Raw genomic sequence first — 23,697 nt, forward strand, 5'->3', positions numbered from 1 at the left:
TTTTAATGGACCAAAAAAAAAGGGCTTTTCTTTCAAAACCAAGGACATTTCTAAGTGACCCCAAACTTTTGAACGGTAGTGTATATTCCATATGGGGTGAGATCCTAATGTCAGCTTCCTCTTACTGTGTCAGAGGGGGCGTGTCCTGCTCGGTGTCTCCGTGGGGGCCTCGGCCTAACACGCGTCACATGATGTAGAGGTGCACCCTGGGTAGGGAGTTCAGACAGCCCCTCACAGGATGCGGAGCGAGAGAGGGCTGAGAAAGAAGAGGACGTAGAGGGGGGCGGGGAGGAGCTGGAGTCATCACACAGGCCTGAAAGAGAGAGCGAAAAAAAGATGGAAAGATGACGAGATGAGAGCGAAACAGATGCATAAAAGGGAGAGAAATGGAGAAGGAAGCGGCGAGGGGGTAGAAGTTCCCTTAGCAGTCATGTGGTGCTGTCATCTGTGCTTGAAATAAACACTGTTTAAAAACTACAACAATTGGCAACTGCACTCAAATATGTTGAGGCAGTAATGGGTTCAGGTTGGCATGCACACAAGCCATTAGTGGCTCACTCAGAGAAAGAGAAGGAAGGCGAATGAGGGAGAGGGAAAGAGGGAGAGAAAAACAGACACAGCAGGACACAGTCACTAATGGACCTATAAAAGAGAGAGAGCTGGGAGGAAGAGAGAGATAGAGGGATATAGAGAGATAGTGGGACGGAGATATACTCACTCAGTCTGGTTGAAACAGGTCGTATTCGCCTAGTTCGAGAGCTGTGCTTCTTAATGGCAATTGTGTCCTATAGAGAGAAGAGAAAGATGTCAAAACACCAACACACATCCTAGACAGACAATGTCAACACACAATGCTTACTATGCTGGTGCCCAGCTCCTCGTCTGTGATGTCCAGAGAGTCTCTGTGTCTGTGTGACCTCCGGCCTGTCCCTCCATCACATGTCCCCTCCCAACGTTTCACCTGGGACACCTGACGCGTCTGGGACAGGGAGCAGACGCTACACATGAATAAATGTATTATGAAGGTTGTTATACAGCAACGCTCATAAAGGTGTTATGACTGGTTTCATAAAGGTGCTATAAAGGTTGTTGTGAAGGATACTGCTAAAGTGTATACTGGTGTTATGGATGCCTTATTTGTGCCCCTTCAAGTAAAGTGTTACTGGTTATTGTAGGCATTGTAGGAATCGATATCCGGCCTATAGACAGACAGACACACAGACAGACGGCAGCATGTCTATACCAGGGTCTTTTGAGTGGCGTAGAGCTCCTGCAAGATCTGATCCACAATGGAGTTGGTGAGATAGGAAACCACTGAGAGCTTCACCTCTCTGGGAGAGGGGGAGAGAGACAAAGAGAGGGAGAGGGAGCAGGAGAGGGAGGCAGGGCGGAGAGGAGGGGGAAGACAGTATGATGGAATTAGTTCACAGATACCCACACTGATTAAATTAAACAAATAAGACTGCATCGCTTATCTTCCTCCTTCAGCTCCACCTCTTTTTCCTTCCTTCCTTCCATCCCTCCCTCCTTCCCTCCCTTTCTTACTCCAGCGCGCGGTGGATGTCCTGAGCTGCTCGCTCCATCAGGGCTGTACGGATGGCTGAGCGTGGGATGGACACACGCTCAGAGACGGACGAGAGCGGAGGACTCAATCTCTCTGCTGCAGAGGAGGACAGCGGACACAGCTCACGACAGAGAGACACCATGGAGTCAACTATTACCTGTTAATCAACAAGCCAATTAAACAATCAATAAATCAATGAAATATTCAATCATTCCCTGTGTTGCCTAATTTATTTAAAAAAATATGAAGAAGTAAATCAAAAGTTTATATAAATATGGGATGTATTGAGGATTGCACCTGTAGTTCCTTGTCAGCTGCCTTGGCCAGTTCTCCTGCCAGTGAGTCCAGTCTCTGTCTGACTGGCCCATCTACTGACAGCACATGAGCTAGCTCACAGAGGGAGGGGTACAGCTGAAAAAGAGAGAGAGAGAAAAAAAGAGACAAAGAGTGTGTGTGTGAGAGAAAGAGAGAGAGAGAGAGAGAGTCACATTAATACACAAATAATGGGGTTGATGTGTGCCATTGGGATCAAAATGTCAAAATGATTTCACTGCAGTTCCACATGTATAAAAGTTAATATATGCAAATGTACCCATTAACTGCACCAATGCAACAACATAGACAAAGGACTATACATATTTTAAGCAGGGTTCATACAGACATTGGCAAGTCAAATTCAATGTTATGCAATTATATAATTTAAATAATTATACATATAAGGCCTAATATATATCCCCAACCCCTCCCCCTAAAAAGCATGCAAAAAGTGTCAAAAAGTAGGCCATTATTAACACTTTAAGAATAATGCATTTTTTTAGGCCTTGCCAATGCATTGTTATTCAAATTATTATTATAGTACATTCTAAAATATGTGAGAATAATGTGGACATTGCCTGACTAAATCGATTAGATGCATGCATGGTGATTTTTCTGAAGCCGGGGCGGGGCACACATAATAAAGCTATGAATAGCGGTAGCATTAATCTCACCATTTGAATGGTGAGCATCGCTGTTTTTCTAATGCGAATTTAACCAAATACCAGGTTCCTTTTTTAATCGAAGGATTTGTATGGAAAGCCAAGTTGAAGGCAACATTAGATCTTGTCTGTCTTCAAAATAACCGCACAGAGTTTTACTCGACAGAGGAGCGCAACACCATTCAATTGAAGCAGCGGGAAACAAACGAAAGTGGTCACATCTCTCACAGAAATGTATTAAAAAAATGAAATCACGGATAATTATAAAGGAGCAGGAGAACTTACAAAATTGGCTACAATAATTACAATGACTTCAAGCACCAAAATTTAGAACATTTTTCAAGGGATGGCCTATTCCGGTAATTGAAGTACAACTTCAAGTAGGCTACTTCAAGCCACTTGTGTTTTTTTAAATTGCAGGTGTAACAATGGAAACCAAAATGTATTTGTCATGTTATTTCATTACCAGATCATATTGTGGATAAGCCCATTATGTTATGTAATTTGTTGTCATTATATCCAGAATAATTAATAGGAATAGCGTTGGGTGTTGCGCAATAGTCCAATTGCGCACAGTAGACTCCGTGTCCAATCCGAGGCAGAAAAACATATGAAAACATGAACACATTAACTTGATGCTTTCTCTGTTAAATCTAAAAAAGACACTACTGTAAATCAAGCAGACAACAACAGGTGATCAATTTGCTAGGGATATTAGATCCAATGTGGATCCAGGCACACCAGCGTAAGGAATGAGACACCAACATTTTCTGGACATTCCTCATGAACACCTTTTTTTTCCAGCACTTGGGCTGTTGTTGCATTGCATGTGCTATCATAACAGCTGTTTATCACTTGACTGTCATTCAGAAAATTTCTTCCTGGATCAGATGATGATGTGTGAAAATACCAGGGCATATCTAAATCAGCTGGACACCAAATGCACATCCAACAAGTATTATGCATAATTATTGAAGAACCATTTTAATGACAGTATCGATTTAGGTTTTAAGTATCAAGGTAAGGTGACTCTGTTGTTTACAAGCATTTGATTTTGCAATCGCGTTCATTATTTTAGATTTGTGTGCCCATGAAAACTGGTTTCACCCCGTAACATAAGAAGACGCGAAATGTTAGGTAGTTACAGTGCATTTCTGAGATCTCTATACAAGAAAAAGCCAGAGCCAGTATTCTTATAGAGTTACATTTCTAATTGAACTGATTAATGCTTAATATATGACGACAACTTACACTGCCATAAATGCAAGGACAGAAAAGTAATGTTTCATTTCACACGATTGTGGGCAAATCCGTCAAGACACTAAACATGATTAACGGATAAACAGGTTTTAAATCAACTCGTGAATTTTATTGAATATAGCTATGACCCCACCTTATATCGTAATGTAATGACATGGCAAAATTTGCCAGATTATTATCAATGACGTATCAACAGCTGTAACAAGTTGTCCAGTGTGTGAAATCCTCACTGGTACCCTAGTTTAAAGGAAGACCACATACACTTAAACACTCAACTACAATCGAGAGATTAGAGAAATGATTCAGGTATGCACACACGCTCACCGCGCGAGAGTTCCTGGCCTCCTTCAGCACTTGTTTAGCAGCTTGAATCTCCTCCATCTCCCCTACTCCACGCAGCACACACACCTGCTGCTGCACACGCACACACAGACGCTCCATCACCTGGGAAACAGAGAACAGAGAAGCAGGAGGAGTGTCAATAAAGACATACAATGCATACATCGTGTGTGTGATTGAGAGACAATGAGTTGAGCCATCATCAGAGCAATAAGCCATCATTAGAGCAATATTATTGAGAGACAATGAGTTGAGCCCTCCTTAGAGCAATAATCCATCATTAGAGCAATATTATTGAGAGACAATGAGTTGAGCCCTCCTTAGAACAATAAGCCATTATTAGAGCAATATTATTGAGAGACAATGAGTTGAGCCCTAGTTAGAGCAATAAGCCATCATTAGAGCAATATTATTGAGAGACAATGAGTTGAGCCCTCGTTAGAGCAATAAGCCATCATTAGAGCAATATTATTGCTCTAACATGGCTCAACTCATTGTCTCTCAATTACACACATAAAACTAACACACACATACAGTGCATTCGGAAAGTATACAGACCCCTTGACTTTTTCCACATTTTGCAACGTTACAGCCTTACCCTAAAATGTATTAAATAGTTTTTCCCCCTCATCAATCTACACACAATATCCCATAATAACAAAGTAAAAACAGGTGTTTTAGAAATGTTTGCAAATGTATTAAAAATAAAAAACTGAAAAATCACATTACATAAGATTTCAGACCCTCAGTACTTTGTTGAAGCACCTTTGGTAGCGATTACAACCTCAAGTCTTCTTGGGTATGACACTACAAGCTTGGCACACCTGTTTTTGGGGAGTTTCCCCCACTCTTCTCTGCAGCAGCTCCTCTCAAGCTCTGTCAGGTTGGACGGGGAGCGTCGCTGCACAGCTATTTTCATGTCTCTCCAGAGCTATTAGATCGGGTTCAAGTCCAGGCTCCGGCTGGGCCACTCAAGGACATTCAGAGACTTGTCCCGAAGCCACTCATGCATTGTCTTGGCTGTGTGCTTAGGGTCGTTGTCCTGTTGGAAGGTGAACCTTCGCCCCAGTCTGAGGTCCTGAGCACTCTGGAGCAGGTTTTTATCAAGGATCTCTCTGTACTTTGCTCGGTTCATCTTTCCCTCGATCCTGACTAGTCTCCCAGTCCCTGCCGCTGAAAAACAACCCCACAGCATGATGCTGCCACCACCATGCTTCAAAGTACGGATGGTGCCAGGTTTCCTCCAAACGCTTGGCATTCAGGCCAAAGAGTTCAATCTTGGTTTCATCAGACCGGAGAATCTTGTTTGTCATTTTCTGAATCCTTTAGGCGCCTTTTGGCAAACTCCAAGTGGGATGTCATGTGCCTTTTACTGATGAGTGGCTTCCGTCTGGCCACTATACCATAAAGGCCTGATTGGTAGAGTGCTACAGAGATGGTGGTCCTTCTGGAAGGTTCTCCCATCTCCCCAGAGGAACTCTGAAACTGTGTCAGACTGACCATTGGGTTCTTGATCACCTCCCTGACAAAGTCCCTTTTCCCCCGGTTGCTCAGTTTGGCCAGGGGGACAGCTCTAAGAAGAGTCTTGGTGGTTCCAGACTTCTTCCATTTAAGAACAATGGAGGCCACTATGTTCTTGGGGACCTACAATGCTTCAATGCTTCAATGCTTCAATACATGGAATTTTGGATTGGTCTCATGTACTAAACTGTGATGATCAAGCTTGGTATCTTTTTAAAGATCTGTTTCTGTCTTCACTTGACTCTCTGGCTCCGATTAAACACATTTGAATCAAACAGCGGTCAGAGAAATGGATCACTTCTGAGATCTTAGACCTCATAAGGAAAAGGGATCGATTGCCTGGCCAGCTTCAGAAGGACAAATCTACAACCAGATTATGATGGTTATATTACCTGTAGAAACAAGACAAGATACAAAATGGATAAGGCTAAATTCCAACATTATATAGACGCCGTTAATGACAACTGTGGAAAATGTTAAAGGACATTGGCTCCAAAACTCCCCCATAAGGTAAAATCCTGTACTATTGGTCTGGATATTGATGATGTTTTATGTTATGACCAGGCAAAGGTTGGAGATTATTTTACCACATTTTTTTTTACCAGTATAGCCTCGTCTCTGGTTAAGAAGAAGAAGTTACCCACCTGCTCTGGACACTATAGCCAGTCTTTCATGAACAACTTGTACCGTAGCAAAGGTATCACAAATGATTTGTTAGAGCTGTGCATGGTAACAAAGGACAACGTCTTCCAATCTACTATGCTTAATGAGCACAAACAAAGAAACTGGGCTGGATAACCTTCCTGCAAGATTCATAAAGGATAGTGCTTGTGTCACTGCTAAAATTATAACGCATATTGTAAACCTTTCTATTAGTAGTGATACATTTCCCAAGGATCTCAAAACAGCCCGGGTGGTTCCACTCCACAAGAAGAGCAGTAAAACAATTGTAGGAAACTACAGGCCTGTGACAATCCTCAGCACCCTTTCCAAAGTTGTTGAGAGATGATTTGTTTTTATCAACTTAAGGGATACCTTAATTGAGCACAAACTTCTTTATGAACTACAATCTGGCTTTAGAACAGCTCATTCCACTGTTACTTGCCTTATCCACCTTTTTGACCACATTAAGCAGGAACGTGAGAAGGGGAACTATACATGTTAGACTTGCACAAAGCTTTTGACACTGTGGACCACGATATTCTCCTGATGAAACTGACATGCTTGGGCCTAAATGATGTAGCAGTGAATTGGTTTAGAGAAATATCAGGTGGAATTTTCGGGCCTCTCCTATTTCTTATATACGTTAATGATATGTCAGATACAGTAATGTGCAAACTCTTGCTTTATGCTGATGATTCAGACATACTGGTATCAGGGAAGGATACAGTTTACATAGAGGAGACCCTGAGTAAGGATTTGCATTTTGTTAGAGATTGGTTGTCTGACAACAAATTGTCACTACATTTGGGAAAAACTTAATCGATTTTGATTGGAAGAAATGTAGATTGCTTAGGGCTGACTAGATAACGGTAAACTGTGCAGGCAATGAGATTGAATCTAAAACAAGTGTATCTTATCTTGGTGTGTATCTAGATCAATCCCTTTCTGGAAACCTGATTGCTGCCAGAATTCTTTCTAAAATGGCAAAAGAAATTGAACATTTTATATCGTGACACTAGATATTTTAACATTAAAGTTAAGAAACTGCTTGTCTCAACCTTGATTCAGTGTCATTTTGATAATGCCTGCTCTGCCTGGTATAATGGGCTATCAAAAAAGCTGAAAAAGAGAATGCACGTCATGCAAAATAATGTTATCAGGTACTGTACAGTATATGCTGAATGTCCCCCCTAGGACCCACATAGGGATACAGGAATTCCGGGAGGTGGGCTTGTTGCCTTTGGAGTCAAGAGTGGACCAATTTATTTGAAGAATCGGTATGATGTGCAATTAATAGATTGTTTTAATGTGAAATGAATATGGGTGATTTTTAAGGTTAGGTAGAAGTGCAGAGAATAGTGCCACTTTTTAGGATGTCAATATAAATGAACGTATTTATGGTTGTTTGTAATTTTGTCTTGCCTTTTAATCATTATATGTGTTATTGTTTTTACCATCGAGGACCACTTTGGAAACAAGCGTTTTAATTAATACTTTCAAGTGATATCCTCTGGATCCACATCGTACATTTTGTTGTATTTGTCTGTTACCCAAAATAAATTCAATTCAATGCTGCATAATTTTTTTGGTACCCTTCCCCAGATCTGTGCCTCGACACATTCCTGTCTCGGGGCTCTACGGACAATTCCTTCAACCTCATGGCTTGGTTTTTGCTCGGTTTATGTCTTTCCAAATCATGTCCAATCAATTGAATTTACCACAGGTGGATTCCAATCACGTTATAGAAACACCTTAAGGATGATCAATTGAAACAGAATGGACCTGAGTTCAATTTCGAGTCTCATAGCAAAGGGTCTGAAAACTTAGGTAAATAAGGTATTTCTGTTTTTTAGAAATGTATGGGAACCTGTTTTTGCTTTGTCATTATGGAGTGTTGTGTGTAGATTGATTAGGACATTTTTTTTATTTTATCCATTTTAGAATAAGGCTGTAACGTAACAAAATGTTGAAAAAGTCAAGAGGTCTGAATACTTTCAGAATAGACTCTACATTAGCTACCTGTTCAGCAGTGCTGGTGACCAGGCCCTGGTGCAGCCGTAGAGCCTGTCTCTGAGAGAAGCGCTGAGTCTGGTTGTTCCTCAGCAGAGCACGCTGGATCTGATGGCCACAGATAAAAACCATTCACTCACACAGGCAATACTACTGTGTGAAAATGTCAATGAAGCAGAGTCAATTGAAATGGAAAGGGCAGGGAGAGAGAGAGAATGATGGTGCCAGTAGAGAAAGGAAGCATTGGAGGAAAGGAGAGGAAATGGAGAGGCAGAAGAAACGAGAGGATGGTTAACAGAGGGTTGGAGGGAGGATTTAGATGGGAGCATAAGGAGCCCACCTTGGTCAGTGCCTGCTCTGTCCTCTCGGGGGCGCTACGGTACGCCTGGCTGATGTCACTGAGGGGGAGGGGCATGTACTGCAAGGTGAAGTTACTGGGAGAGAACACATCGGAGGTGAGAGAAAGACAAGGGGTTTGAGTTAGGAAGGAGACAGAGAAAGGAAGGAGATGGAGAGGAAGGAGACAGCGAAATAAAGGAGATAGAGAAAGATAGCTATAGAAAATTGCATTACAGACCCAAGGGTAAGGGTTAATATTCCTAGTAAACGGAATCCCTTTCAAAATACCCCCTTAATCCCCCAATGTGATCTATAGCCGAAACACAACCCTAGGCCATTTGAGATCGCAAGTTTCAATGTGTACAGTAAGCTAGGTCTGGTTCACATGTATCTGAGTTGATATATTAGCCAGCTAATTCTGAAAATTCTTTCTGAACAACAGGACATCAAAATTAGACATAGCTTCAGGCATCCCCATGTCTCTTGGAAGCTATTTATATCAACTCTTTCGCTTCCTGTATTTTGAGCGTACAAATTCATCAAAGGGGTCTGTAAAATAAGCTATAGCGAGCTATAACGGATTTAGAAGACTGAGTGTGTGTATGTGTGCGAGCATGCATGTGTGTGTTTGACGAACAAATCGTCTCACTGTTCAAGGGCTCGAGCCACATCCAGGAATCCTGTAGCTGAGGTGTTGTTACGATCCCACGTCACACTCCTTTCAGGACAGGGGAGAGGAAGTGTTAAAAACAACCATCACCATACCTGACAATACCCTCTATCTCTCTCCTTCCCGCTCTCTGTCTCTTGCCTGAGTGTGGTGTTGATCTGTAGGGCTTTGCTCAGCATCTTGGCTCCAATGTCCTCCAGGCTGTTCCCACTCAGGTCCACCTTACGTAAGCAGGTGTTACTACCCAGAGCATTTACTAGCACTGTACCGCGAGAACGCAGCCGCGAGTCAGCCAGGGAGAGGGACTGGAGGGCCTGAGGAGGGACAGGGAAGAGGGAGAGAGAAAGGGTGTGGCGTGAGGGAGACGGGAGAGGGCAAGGCAGTGGGGGTGAGATGGTTGGGTGAGAGGTAAGGGTGGAGACCAGGTGAAAGGTAAGGCAGAAGAAGAGGGTCGGACAGGACAGAGGACAGAGAAGGAGATGACAGCGGAGAGAGATGGTAAAACGCTGCTGTGAACAGTTGGGAGCAGTGCTGAGGAGAAACGTAGGAACTCAGCATTTGTAATAAACAGAGCGATGTGTCATAGCTTTGTACACAAACTGAATCATTCAGAAGGCACAATATGTTACATTCCACAGTAACAGAGCCATGGAGTGATATACATTAAGGAAAACACAATTTTGTAGAAGATAAAGAGTTTGAGAGAGTACCATGTCAAATACAGCATGTGTGTGTGGTGAATGTCAGTATTTGACCATGAGTTTTCACTGAGTAAATGAATGCCTATACTGTTTGTGCGTTTGTGTAAAAACTCTGCAGTACAATCAGTGAATATAAAATGGAATATTATATTGTGTAATGTGTGAATGTTGACGCATTCTCACTCACACATTCCTCCTCCTGTATGAGTTGGACCAGCTTCTGTAGGATTTCCTCCAGCACCCTGTAGATAGAGCCATGGGGAGAGAGGCAGTTCAGGCTACACTCAGCAGGAGCTCTGGCACTAGTCATTTCCTGCCGCTATCGTAATCATCCCAGTCTGCCTGAGGAAAATCAAGCTGTGAAGCAAACTGACACACGCACACACATGCACGTGCACACGCATGCCCCCACAAACAGACACCCACACACAACCACACAACCACACACACACACACACACACACACACACACACACACACACACACACACACACACACACACACACACACACACACACACACACACACACACACACACACACACACACACACACACACACACACACACACACACACACACTGTGCCTTTGTAGTGCTTTACCTGCTGCTCTTGATGTTGAAGTTCTTGCCCAGATACAGGTGCTTTAAGGAGGTGTGTCTGGAGAGAGCTGGTAGGACTGAGAGAAGGTCTGCATCCAGCCCTGTAAACACAAACCACAAACCCAACTACATCAAATAAACTTTCTCTTCACAATTGGCTACCTGATTATTGCAGCTCAACGGGTGTAACTTTTGTTGACAATTTCGACAGCTTTTGGAAACAAAACCAATTTTACAAGGAGGATAGGATCCACCCGAATATTTTGGGTTCCTGGATCCTTTCACAGCATTATAAGGCTGCGTTGAGACAAGGACGTATCAATGACCTAAGCCCAGCTCGGTTAATACCTACCATTGTGTCGCTAAGTTGTCACAATGCTTCAGCAAATGTACATTATCCCAAGGGAGTTGGTAAACATTGTAAGTAACCTAATGTATGTCCCTCTAACTGCCCTGCTGATCCTACAGCTACTGTATGCAGTAATCATGTGCCTATGAACCAGAGATATACTGTTAGCACTCGGGCGGTGTGCCCAAGTAGGAAATACACTGTGTGCAGCTCACTCTGCCCTAACATACATAACATGCGCATGAGAGGATCTGTGAGACGAATGGGAGAAACTCAACATATAAAGGTGTGACAAACTTGTAGCGTCACACCCAAGAAGACTTGATGCTGCCAAACTTATGTAAATTGAATATTACATTTTTTTTAATTGTAATAAATTAGCAAAAATGTCAACAAATTCAATGTTTGCTTTGTCATTATGGTTATTGTGTGTAGATTGATGAGCAAAATTTGAATGAATTTTAGAATAAGGCTGTAAAGTCAAGGGTTCTGAATACTTTCCGACGGCTCTGTATGTAGCTTAAGAAACACGGTTCATGAAATCAATAACTTGCTAGTAACAGATGACATTCATATTCTGACTATCTCTAAAACTCACTCAGATAATACCTTTGATGGTACAGTGGTGGCAATACATGGTTATAACATGTACAGAAAATACAGAAATGCTAATGGTGGAGGTGCTGCTGTTTATATTCAGAACCACATTCATGTAAAGCTTTGAGAGGATTTCATGTTAAATATTGTTGAAGTAATATGGCTACAGCTTCATCTGCCTCATCTAAAGCCCATTCTGGTGGGAAGCTGCTATAGACCACCAAGTGCTAAAAGTCAGTATCTGGATAACATGAGTGAAATGATTGATAGTGTATGTGATATCAACAGATATTTTCTCAGTGATTTAAATATTGACTGGCTTTCATCAAGCTGCGCACTTAAGAAAAAGCTTCAGACTGTAACCAGTGCCTGCAACCTGGTTCAGGTTATCAGTCAACCTACCAGGATAGTTACAAACAGCGCAGGAATGAAATCATCAACCTGTATTGATCACATCTTTACTAATGCTGCAGAAATTTGCTTTAAAGCAGTATCTAAATCCATCAGATGTAGTGATCACAATATAGTAGCCATATCTAGGAAAACCAAAGATCCAAAGGCTGGGCCTAATATCGTGTATAAGCTAATAAGCATGCACCCATTAAGAAAATGACTGTAAAAACTGTTAAATCCCCATGTCTTGATGAGGAATTGAAAAATTGTATGGTTGAGAGAGATGAGGCAAAAGGAATGGCAAATAAGTCTGGCTGCATAACCGATTGAGAAATCATGTGACTAAACTAAATAAAAAGAATAAGAAACTATACAATGAAACAAAGATAAATGATAGAAAGAATGATGAAAACAAGCTTTGGAGAACCTTAAATTAAATTAAGGGCAAAAAGGCAAACTCAGCTCCATCATTCATTGAATCAGATGGCTCATTCATCACAAAACCCACTGATATTGCCAATTACTTTAATGATTTTTTCAGTTGCAAGATTAGCAAACTTAGGCAGGACATGCCAGCAACAAACACTGACACTGCACATCCAAGTATAACTGATCATATTAGGAAAGACAAGCATTGTAATTTTGAATTCTGTAAAGTCAGTATGGAATAGGTGAAAAAATATTGTTGTCTATCAACAATGACAAGCCACGATATTGCGGACGATATTTCCACTCCTACTTGGCGTATCTTCAATCTAAGCTAACTAGAAAGTGTGTGCCCTCAGGCCTGGAGGGAAGCAAAAGTAATTCTGTGTCACGTTTGTCATAATAAGTGCACCAAAGTGCAGCGTGATCTGGGATCCACATCTTTTTATTACTAAGTGAAACTCACAGCAAAACAAAACAATAATCTCAAACAAAACATGACGCTAACAGTAGTGCTAACAGGAAACTATCCATATTCAAGACCCCACAAAACTCAAAGGGGAAATGAATGCTTAAATATGATCCCCAATCAGAGACAACAATAAACAGCTGCCTCTGATTGGGAACCATGCCAGGCCAACATAGAAATATAAATCACCTAGATGACCCACCCTAGTCACACCCCGACCGAACCAACATAGAGAATAAAAAGCTCTCTGTGGTCAGGGCGTGACATTCCGCTACCCATGAATAGTAAAGCCCCCTTTACTGGCTCAAATAGCCAACCAATCAGCCTGTTACCAACCCTTAGTAAACTTTGGGAAAAAATGGTGTTTGACCAGATACAATGCTATTTTACTCTAAACAAATTGACAACAGACTTTCAGCATGCTTATAGGAAGGACATTCAACAAGCACAGCACTTACACAAATGACTGAGGATTGGCTGAGAGAAATTGATGATAAAAAGCTGTTTTGTTAGATTTCAGTGTGGATTTTGACATTATCGATCATAGTCTGCTACTGGAAAAACATATGTACATATATTGTGGCTTTACACCCCCTGCTATATTGTGGATAAAGAGTTACCTGTCTAACAGAATACAGAGGGTGTTATTTAATGGAAGCCTCTCCAACATAATCTAGGTGTGCCAGTGTGTCTATGTACACTACCGGTCAAAAGTTTTAGAACACCTACTCATCCAAGGGTTTTTCTAAATGTTTTACTATTTTCTACATTGTAGAATAATAGTGAAGACATCACAATTATGAAATAACACATATGGACTCATGTAGTAACCAAAAAAGTGTTAAACAAATAGCAACCCTTTGCAGTGATGACATCTTTGCACACTTTTGGCATTCTCTCAACCAGCTTCACCTGGAATGCTTTTCCAACAGTCTTGAAGGAGTTCCCACATATGTTGAGCAGTTTTTGGCTGCTTTCCCTTCACTATGCGCGGTCCGACTCATCCCAAACCATCTCAATTTGGTTGAGGTCAGGGGAGTGTGGAGGCCAGGTCATCTGATGCAGCACTCCATCACTCTCCATCTTGGTCAAATAGCCCTTACACAGCTTGGAGGTGTTGTCCTGTTGAAAAACAAATGATAGTCCCACTAAGGCCAAACCAGATGGGATGGCGTATCACTGCAGAATGCTGTGGTAGCCATGCTGGTTAAGTGTGCCTTGAATTCTAAATAAATCACAGACAGTGTCACCAGCAAAGCACCGTCACACCATAACAGCTCCTCTTCCATGCTTTACGGTGGGAAATACACATGCAGAGATCATCCGTTCACCCAATCCGCATCTCACAAAGACGCAGCGGTGGGAACCAAACATCTCAAATTTGGACTCCAAACCAAAGGACAGATTTCCACAGGTCTAATGTCCATTGCTCGTGTTTCTTCGCCCAAGCAAGTCTCTTCTTCTTATTGGTGTCCTAGTAGTGGTTTCTTTGCAGCAATTTGATCATGAAGTCCTGATTCACGCATTCTCCTCTGAACAGTTGATGTTGAGATGTGTCTGTTGCTTGAACTATGTAAAGCCTTTATTTGGACTGCAATTTCTGAGGCTGGTAACTCTAATGAACTTATTCTCTGCAGCAGAGGTAACTCTGGGTCTTCCATTCCTTTGGCAGTCCTCATGAGAGCCAGTTTCATTTTAGTGCTTGATGGTTTTTGCGACTGCACTTGAAGAACCTCAAAGTTCTTGAAATGTTCCGTATTGAATGACCTTCATGTCTTAAAGTAATGATGGACTGTCATTTTCCTTTGCTTATTTGAGCTGTTCTTGCCATTATATGGACTTTGTCTTTTACCAAATAGGGCTATCTTCTGTATACCCCCCCCCCCCCCCCCCCACACTACCTTGTCACAACACAACTGATTGGCTCAAACACACTAAGAAGGAAATAAATTCCACAAATTAACTTTTAACAAGGCACACCTGTTAAGTGAAATGCATTCCAGGTGACTACCTCATGAAACTGGTTGAGGGAATGTCAAGAGTGTGCAAAGCTGTCATCAAGACAAAGGGTAGCAATTTGAAGAATCTCAAATCTCAAATAACACTTTTTTGGTTACTACATGGTTCCATATGTGTTATTTCGTAGTTTTGATGTCTTCACTATTATTCTACAATGTAGAAAATAGTAAAAATAAAGAAAAACCTTTGAATGAGTAGGTGTTCTAAAACTTTTGACCGGTAGTGTATGCGGATAACACAACACTATACACGTCACCTACTACAGCGAGTGAAATCACTGCAAAACTTAACAACGAGCTGCAGTTAGTTTCAGAATGGGTGGCAAGGAATAAGTTAGTCCTAAATATAAAAAAAAAAACTAAAAGCATTGTATTTGGGAAAGATCATTCACTAAACCCTAAAACTCAACTAAATCTTGAAATAAATGATGTGAAAATTTAGCACGTTTAGGTGTCTAAACTGCTTGGAGTAACTCTGGATTCTAAACTGTCATGATCAAAACATGTTGCTACAACAGTAGCTAAGATGGGGAGAAGTCTGTCCATAATAAAGTGTTACTCTGCCACTATCAACAGGGCAGGTCATTCAGGCTCTAGTTTTGTCGCACCTGGACTACTGTTCAGTCATGTGGTCAGGTGCCACAAAGAGAGATGTCGGAAAATTATAATTGGCTCAGAACAGGCCAGCACGGCTGGCCCATAAATGTACACAGAGAGCTAACATTAATTATATGCATGCAAATCTCTCATGGCTCAAAGTGAGGAGATATTGATTTCATCACTACTTGTTTTTTGTAAGAAGTATTGTCATGCTGAATGCACTGAGCTGTCTGTTTAAACTACTAGCACACTGTTCAGACACTCATACATGCCCCACAGGACATGCCACCAGAGGTCTCTTCACAGTTCCAAAGTCCAGAACAGACTATGGGAGGCGCCCAGTACTATGTAGAGCCATGGCTAAATGGAACTCTATTCTACACCATGTAACTAATGCAAGCAGTAGTGTCAGATGTAAAAAAAAACAGATAGAAATACACCTTATGGAACAGCGGGGACTGTGAAGAGACACACACACAGACATAGATAGATGCTTACACATACACATGATAAGACACGCACTCTACCCACACGTACAAATTGATTTAGTATTGTAGATATGTGGTAGTGGAGTAGTGGCCTGAGGGATCACAGTTAATGTGCTGTGAAAAGTGTTATGACATTTAATGTCATGTAATATTTAAACTGTATATAACTGCCTTAATGGACCCCAGTAAGAGAAGTTGCTGCCTTGGAAGCAGCTAATGAGGATGCTTAATAAATACAAATACACAGCCCCCACAAATACAAAACTATCTCAAAAGTGTCAAGCACACAGACCACTCATACAAAACGTGCTAAAACACAAACAAAAACCTCACACAAAATAAGCTGACTGAGTGGTGCAGATTGCTAGTGTGTGCCACAGTGGTGTAGAGCTGTGGTTCTCAACTGGTTTCACCTTGGGACCCAGATTGAACCAGGATGTCTCAGTCGCGACCCAATATTCGCATCGCGAAAACTAATGGCCAAGATTCAATCAGGAAAACTATTTTTAATGCTATATTGATAGTAAATGTAGCAATTATATGAAAAGGTAATAACATTCTCTATTTCTTTGTAAATAATTATATTTTCCCCATATTCTTGATGAAAAATGTTAATAAACTCACTGGCTTGAGGCCACAAAATCAACCAAAATAGCGCTGCTATTAGCTCCATACGTTACTCCATACGTATCCATTACGTTATTTAATTATGTCATCATTTCTACACACTTTCTACCTGGTTTGAGTTGTTTAAGTTCAGAAAGGAGTATTTCTGTACTCAGATCTCTTTGGGTCACGACTTGTGTAGAGTGCAGTGTACCATATAGGGCCATAGTGGTGCAGTCTGTCATTGTGCTCACCGTTGTCAGAGATGTCCAGGGTGGCGATGGAGGAGACCCTGGGGAACAGCTCCTGGATCACAGAAGCTCCTGCAGATTTCAGCTGGGAGAGAGAGAGAGAGAGAGAGAGAGAGAGAGAGAGAGAGAGAGAGAGAGAGAGAGAGAGAGAGAGAGAGAGAGAGAGAGAGAGAGAGAGAGAGAGAGAGAGAGAGAGAGAGAGAGAGAGAGAGAGAGAGACAGAGACAGAGACAGAGACAGAGACAGAGACAGAGACAGAGACAGAGACAGAGACAGAGAGCGTGCGTGCAAGAGAGAGAGAGACAACATTTGTGGAAGGAGGACTTTCAAAGCACAATAAGACAAGACCTTGACAAAAGATAGTTTCTATGTACAGTGCCTTCAGAAAAGTATTCAGAACCCTCAACTTTTTCCACATTTTGTTATGTTGAGTTTATTTGAGTTTATTTTTTATTTTTACAGGGACAGTGCACATTAATCAACGTTTCAGTAAAAGTGCCGGTTTTAGCCAGCCGGCTAATTTTCAACCGCAGTCCCTGGGCAGGTTATTAAAAACAATTACAATATAGACAATAGCAACATAGAACAAGCAAGACATAGCAACATAGGACAAGCAAGACATAGCATACAGACAGAGCAACATAGGACAAGCAAGACATAGCATACAGACAGAGCAACATAGGACAAGCAAGACGTAGCATACAGACAGAGCAACATAAAACAAAAAGCAGCAAGACAAAATTCATAAAAGTAACTAAGTGTTTCCACACCTCACAAGCTACAGACAACAGACAGCATGGAAAGCGGCAACACACAGCTAGGGACCATGTTCACAAATCTGATTGACCTTTAGCCATGTCTTCAAGCATTTTGTGAAAGTGTGATATGTGGTGCAGTTATGTGTGTCTGATGGCAGTGTATTCCAGACATGGGAAGCTCTCACAGAGAATGCAGATTTACTAAAGGTGCTTTTCCTTAGGGGAACTATACAGTCACCTCTCATGGCAGACCTTGTGGATCTGCTGCCATATGTCTGGGTTTTCTGTTTAACAAAAATATTGAGTGGAGGGGGAGCCAGGCCATTAAGGATCTTGAATACAAGACATGCGTCGGTGTATTGCACAAGATTTTCCCAACTCAAGAGCTCATGTTACATCCTTATTCTAAAAATGTATAAATAGTTTTTTCCCCTCATCAATCTTGAGGTTTTGAGAAACTGAAATTGTCACGCCCTGACCTTGGAGAGCCTTTTTATGTCTCTATTTTGGTTTGGTCAGGGTGTGATTTGGGTTGGCATTCTATGTTCTTTATTTCTAGGTTTTGTGTTTCTATGTTTTGGCCGGGTATGGTTCTCAATCAGGGACCGTTTTGTTTGGTGTTGGGATTAAATAAAGAATCATGAACACGTACTACGCTGCACCTTGGTCCACTTCTTCCAACGGCGTTACAGAAATATCACATTTACATAAGAATTCAGACACTTTTACTCAGTACTTTGTTGAAGCAACTTTGGCTGCGATTACAGCATCAAGTCTTCTTGAGTATAACGCTACAAGCTTGACACACCTGTATATGGGGAGTTTTTCACATTCTTATCTCCAGATCCTCTAAAGCTCTTTCAGGTTGAATGGGGAGAGTTGCTGCACAGCTATTTTCAGGTCTCTCCAGAGATGTTCAATCAGGTTCAAGTCCGGGCTCTGGCTGGGCCACTCAAGGACATTCAGAGACTTGACCTGAAGCCACTCCTGCGTTGTCTTGGCTGTGTGCTTAGGGTCGTTGTCCTGTTGGGAGGTGAACCTTCGTCCCAGTCTGAGGTCCTGAGCGCTCTGGAGCTGGTTTTCATTAAGGATCTCTCTGTACTTTGCTCCATGCTTCACTCCATCCTGACTAGTCTCCCAGTCCCTGCCACTGACTTCGCCACAGCATGACACTGCCACCACCATGCTTCACTCTACGGATGGTGCCAGGTTTCCTCCAGATGTGATGCTTGGTATTCAGGCCAAAAAGTTCAATCTTGGTTTCATCAGACCGGAGAATCTTGTTTCTCATGGTCTGAGAGTCCTTTAGGTGTCTTTTGACAAACTCGAAGCGGACAGTCATGTGCCTTTTACTAAGGAGCGGCTTCCATCTGGCCACTCTACCATAAAGGCCTGATTGGTGGAGTGCTGCAGAGATGGTTGTCCTTCTGGAAGGTTCTCCCATCTTCCCAGAGGATCTCTGGAGCTCTGTCAAAGTGATCATCGTGTTCTTGGCCACCTCCATGACCAAGGCCCTTCTCCCCCGATTGCTCAGTTTGGCCGGGCGGCCAGCTCTAGGAAGAGTCTTGGTGGTTCCAAACTTTTCCATTTAAGAATGATGGAGGCCACTGTGTTCTTGGGGACTTTCAATGCTGCAGAATTTTTGTTGGTAACCTTCCTCAGATCTGTGCATTCGGAAAGTATTCATACCCCTTGACTTTTTCCACATTTTGTTACATTACAGTCTTATTCTAAAATGGATTAAATAGTATTTGGAAGTTTATTACAAATTAAAAGTGAAATATTACATTTACCACAGGTGGACTCCAATCAAGTTGTAGAAACATCTCAAATATGATCAATGGAAACAAGATGCACCTGAGCTCAATTTCGAGTCTAATAGCAAATGGTCTGAATACTGAAAATAAGGTATTTCAGTTTTTTCTAAATTTCTAGAAACCTGTTCTTGCTTTGCCATTATGGGGTATTGTGTGTAGATAAATAGCTGCGCAGCAACACTTCTCATCCAACCTGACAAAGCTTGAGAGGATCTGCTGAGAAGCATCGAAGAAACTCCCCAAATACAGGTGTGCCAAGCTTGTTGCATCATACCCAAGACTCAATGCTGTAATAGCTGCCAAAGGTGCTTCAACAAAGTACTGAGGAAAGGGTCTGAATACTTATGTAAATGTGATATTTTATTTTGTATTTTTTTTAATAAATTAGCAAATATGTATTAAAACCTGTTTCTGCTTTGTCATTATGGGGAATTGTGTGTAGAAAAAAAAGGGAAGGGGTCTGAATACTTTCCGAATGCACTGTATATAGACAGGCGTGTGCCTTTCCAAATAATTTCCAATCAATTGAATTTAGCACAGGTGGACTCCAAACAAGTTGTAGAAACATCTCAAGGATGATCAATGGAAACAGGATGCACCTGGCCTCAATTTCAAGTCTCATAGCAAAGGGTCTGAATACTTATGTAAATAAGGTATTTCTGTTTTTTATTTTTTATAAATGTGCCCCAAAAAATGTAACCTGTCTGTCATTATGGGGTATTGTGTGCAGATTGCTGAGGAAAAAATGTTTACTTTATCAATTTCAGAATGAGGCTATAACGTAACAAAATGGGGAAAGAGTCAAGGGGTCTGAATACTTTCCACATGCACTCTATATCTACTGTACACTAAGTCCTTACTTGAAACATAAGAAAAAGAATGCCAGAGAGACAGAGATGGGAAATTATAAAGGCCAGCGGGAATTGAATGTTCTGTGTGCAGTGACAGACACACAGACAGAAAGACAGACTTGTACCTCACAGCCACTGATGTCCAGGTGAAGGTCATTAATGTGAGGGTTTGTGGTCAGACCTATGAAAAGAGACCTAAAGAAAGACAGAATGGGAAGAAAATACAAACAATATGTGATAGGTGGAAAGGGTATTGACTTGTGTTACAACACCAAAGACCATTTTCCTCCTCCTCTGTCTGCAAGTTCACACCCTTTAACTCAGTCTAAAGTGCCATAGTGACCAGTGTGTTGTGCAGCTAAACTTGCCACTGTCATTCTAGTGAGCTGTAGGTGTGTGAGAGAGAGCAGGGGAGAATTGGAGAATAGGGGAACTGACCTCAGGGCATCAGGGGGCAGCTTCATAGAGGCCAGGCTGACATGGGTGAGACTGAAGGCCGAGCTGAAGAACTGACGGAACAACGGCAGGGTCTCCTTCACTTTCCTGGGAGAAGAGAGAGGTCAGAGGGAGGTGAACGAGAGAGGAGAGGGAGAGCAAAAGGAGGTATAGATGAGTGGTATAAAGTGGCGAGAGGATTGAGTTTAAATGAGAAAGAGAGAGAAAATGAAGCTGGCCAAAGAGGAGGGAGCAAGTTGGGTCAGATGATAAACAGCTCTGCTTAAATATTCATGAGTCTTATCTATGCAGACGGCTCTGCAAGTTCTCGTTTAAATCGACCCCGACACACCCACAGAGAGGAAACACAATGTTCCAGCGGTTCCCACAAAGCTAATTTCTGATTTCTCATTTGAGGGAGCAACAGAGATAAAGGCAGATAGAGAGAGTGAAAAGAAAGAGAGAGAGAGCAAAAGATGAAGCCTGAGGATTCTTGCCTGAGGATTCTTGCTAAAATTAGTGTTCTATCTTCACTCAGAGCCTCAAAGCGTTTTTCTGCCACATCACACCAAATAAATAGTTCATCTCAAATATGTGACTAACCTGTGTGAGAAGGAATTTTTGGAGAGATTCAAGTAGGAGAGATCAGCACAACACCCCCTCAGCAGAGCCCCAAATAGCTAAGCGAGAGACGAGAGACAGTTGTGTTGTGCAATTTTAGTGGGAAAGAGAAAAAGATAGGGTTTGAGGATTATAGAGGATGAAAAACAGAGACAGAGGTTGCAAAGGGTGTAGAGAAACTCATTAAATCCTACATTATATAAGTGTGCAAATGAAAATCTAACTCACAGAGCCACTAGATACTCACAGAGTCAACAGCACAGTCAGTGTCGGACAGGTCCAAATGGACCAGACAATTAGGCTGGGAAAGGAAAAGGTACAGATTCTGTAGAAAGGGAGAGAAAAGATGATAATGTTTAACTGAGAAACTCACGCATAAGGCACAATCAGTGCGTTTACTTTACCTTTGGTTTGTATACAAAGTGTGAGTGTATGTACACTGAGTTTACGAAACATTAGGAACACCTTCCTAATATTGAGTTGCAACCCCTTTTGCCCTCAGAACAGCTTCAATTTGTCGGGGCATGGACTACAAGGTGTCAACAGTGTTCCAGAGGGATGCTGGCCCATGTTGACTCCAATACTTCCCACAGTTGTGTCAAGATGGGGTCACAGTTGGCTAGATGGGGCCTCCAGAGTGGCGCTGTGGTCTAAGACACTGCATCGCAATGCCTGCTGTGCCACTAGAGATCCTGGTTTGAGTCCAGGCTCTGTCGCAGCCGGCCGCGACCAGGAGACCCATGGGGCGGTGCACAATTGACCCAGCGTCGTCTGGGTTAGGGGAGGGTTTGCCGGCAGGGATGTTCTTGTCCCATTGCGCTCTAGCAACTCCTGTGGCGGGCCGGGTGCAGTGCACACTGACACGGTCGCCAGGTGTACGGTGTTTCCTCCGACACATTGGTGCGGCTGACTTCCGGGTTAAGCGGCATTATGTCAAGAAGCAGTGCGGCTCGGCTGGGTTGTGTTTCGGAGGAGGCACGGCTCTCGACCTTCGCCTCTCCCGAGTCCATACGGAAGTTGCAGTGATGGGACAGGACTGTAACTACCAATTGGATACCACGAAATTGGGGAGAAAAAGGGGTATAAAAATGTTCTGATAAAAAAATTACATTTAAAAAAGACAAATAACAATAATTAAAAGTTGGCTACATGTCCATTCTTGATACACACGGGAAACTGTTGAGTGTGGAGAACCCAGCAGTGCTGCTGCGCCTGGTTGCACCTGGTTGCGCCTGGCACCTACTACCATACCCCGTTCAAAGGCACTTAAATATTTTGTCTAGCCCATTCACCCTCTGAATGGCACACATACACAATCCATGGATCAATTGTCTCAAAACGTTAAAATCCTTCTTTAACCTGTCTTCTCCCCTTTATCAACACTGATTAATATGGATTTAACAAGTGACATCAGGGATCATATCTTTCACCTGGATTCACCTGGTCAGTCTATGATAAGAGCAGGTGTTCCCGATGGTTTGTACACTCAGTGTATGCTTTTATGTGTGTGTTTTCTGACCGAGGCATCCTCCCCAGACAGGACCCCAGGGTTCTTGCTCAGGTCCAGGTGCAGTAGAGAGTTGGAATACTCATCACTGGAGCACAGAGCCTGAGACAGAGACACCACACCTGAGACACACAGAGAGAGTGAGGGGGAAGCCATGAGAGATGCATTCAGCTAGCTAATGCAGGTTTACCAAAGAGGGGGGAAAAAACACTTCAGAACATTTTGAATGATGTGATTCTCACCTACATCTGTCAGCAGAATCAGACTGTGTAAACGTGTGCCGTATCATTCTTAATTCAATATTCAGTATTCAAACTCTCAATAAGTGTGGGAAGTAATAGAGAGCAGGTCGCCTGAAAGATGGTTACCATGGGGACACATCGTAAATCGCGAAGCTGCTGTATAGTAGAAACAAAACCTGACAACACACTGAGCTGTTCAGGGGGGACTTACAGGAGGTACAGAGGTTTATATCACCTCCGCCATAAATCTAGCATGCATGGCTTAGTGGCCTGTTCAACCAGCTGTTGCAGCTTCATAAAACCCAAATGTAGTCAAAGGTGTTCATGAACTGATTCTCCAGCTGACTGTCCCAGTCTGCTAAGTTACTGCCCGGTATTAATGTCAGGGGACGCTGAGAGGATGTGTATGCTTCCGTAACATGGAGGAGGACAGGGAGGTGGGGCCTTCTCTCTGGGTGGGGCTGGTAGAGAGATTGAGAGATGGAAGGATGGAGAGACGAAGCAGTCCAAACCTTTGGAGTTAAGGGAGGTCTTGGAGAGGTTGAGGAGACGCAGTCCTTTGCTGAGACGACACACCTGCTGGATGAGGTTAGACACACCTACACCGACAGAAAGAGACAGAGGG

General features: G+C 42.4%; 1 protein-coding gene across 2 annotated transcripts in view; it reads right to left on the reverse strand.

The window, feature by feature from the left end:
- The window catches only part of LOC139406711 (capping protein, Arp2/3 and myosin-I linker protein 3-like), a 52,178-nt gene that overhangs the window by 16,170 nt on the left and 12,311 nt on the right, over window positions 1-23,697 (reverse strand). For both annotated transcript variants that reach the window (XM_071149655.1, XM_071149654.1), the window contains exons 12-31: window positions 23,585-23,671; window positions 22,843-22,952; window positions 21,571-21,648; window positions 21,306-21,382; window positions 20,706-20,810; window positions 20,393-20,462; window positions 16,845-16,926; window positions 10,646-10,745; window positions 10,232-10,286; window positions 9,485-9,657; window positions 9,323-9,391; window positions 8,675-8,768; window positions 8,344-8,442; window positions 4,126-4,245; window positions 1,862-1,975; window positions 1,546-1,721; window positions 1,244-1,331; window positions 860-979; window positions 719-785; window positions 126-313 (exon numbers count right to left, since the gene is read on the reverse strand). In XM_071149655.1, coding sequence (XP_071005756.1) covers window positions 126-313; window positions 719-785; window positions 860-979; window positions 1,244-1,331; window positions 1,546-1,721; window positions 1,862-1,975; window positions 4,126-4,245; window positions 8,344-8,442; window positions 8,675-8,768; window positions 9,323-9,391; window positions 9,485-9,657; window positions 10,232-10,286; window positions 10,646-10,745; window positions 16,845-16,926; window positions 20,393-20,462; window positions 20,706-20,810; window positions 21,306-21,382; window positions 21,571-21,648; window positions 22,843-22,952; window positions 23,585-23,671 — 2,072 coding nt within the window. The remainder of the gene's footprint in view (window positions 1-125; window positions 314-718; window positions 786-859; window positions 980-1,243; window positions 1,332-1,545; window positions 1,722-1,861; window positions 1,976-4,125; window positions 4,246-8,343; window positions 8,443-8,674; window positions 8,769-9,322; window positions 9,392-9,484; window positions 9,658-10,231; window positions 10,287-10,645; window positions 10,746-16,844; window positions 16,927-20,392; window positions 20,463-20,705; window positions 20,811-21,305; window positions 21,383-21,570; window positions 21,649-22,842; window positions 22,953-23,584; window positions 23,672-23,697) is intronic.

This window comes from Oncorhynchus clarkii, chromosome 4 (genome assembly GCF_045791955.1).
Source record: "Oncorhynchus clarkii lewisi isolate Uvic-CL-2024 chromosome 4, UVic_Ocla_1.0, whole genome shotgun sequence".
Lineage (NCBI taxonomy): Eukaryota > Metazoa > Chordata > Actinopteri > Salmoniformes > Salmonidae > Oncorhynchus > Oncorhynchus clarkii.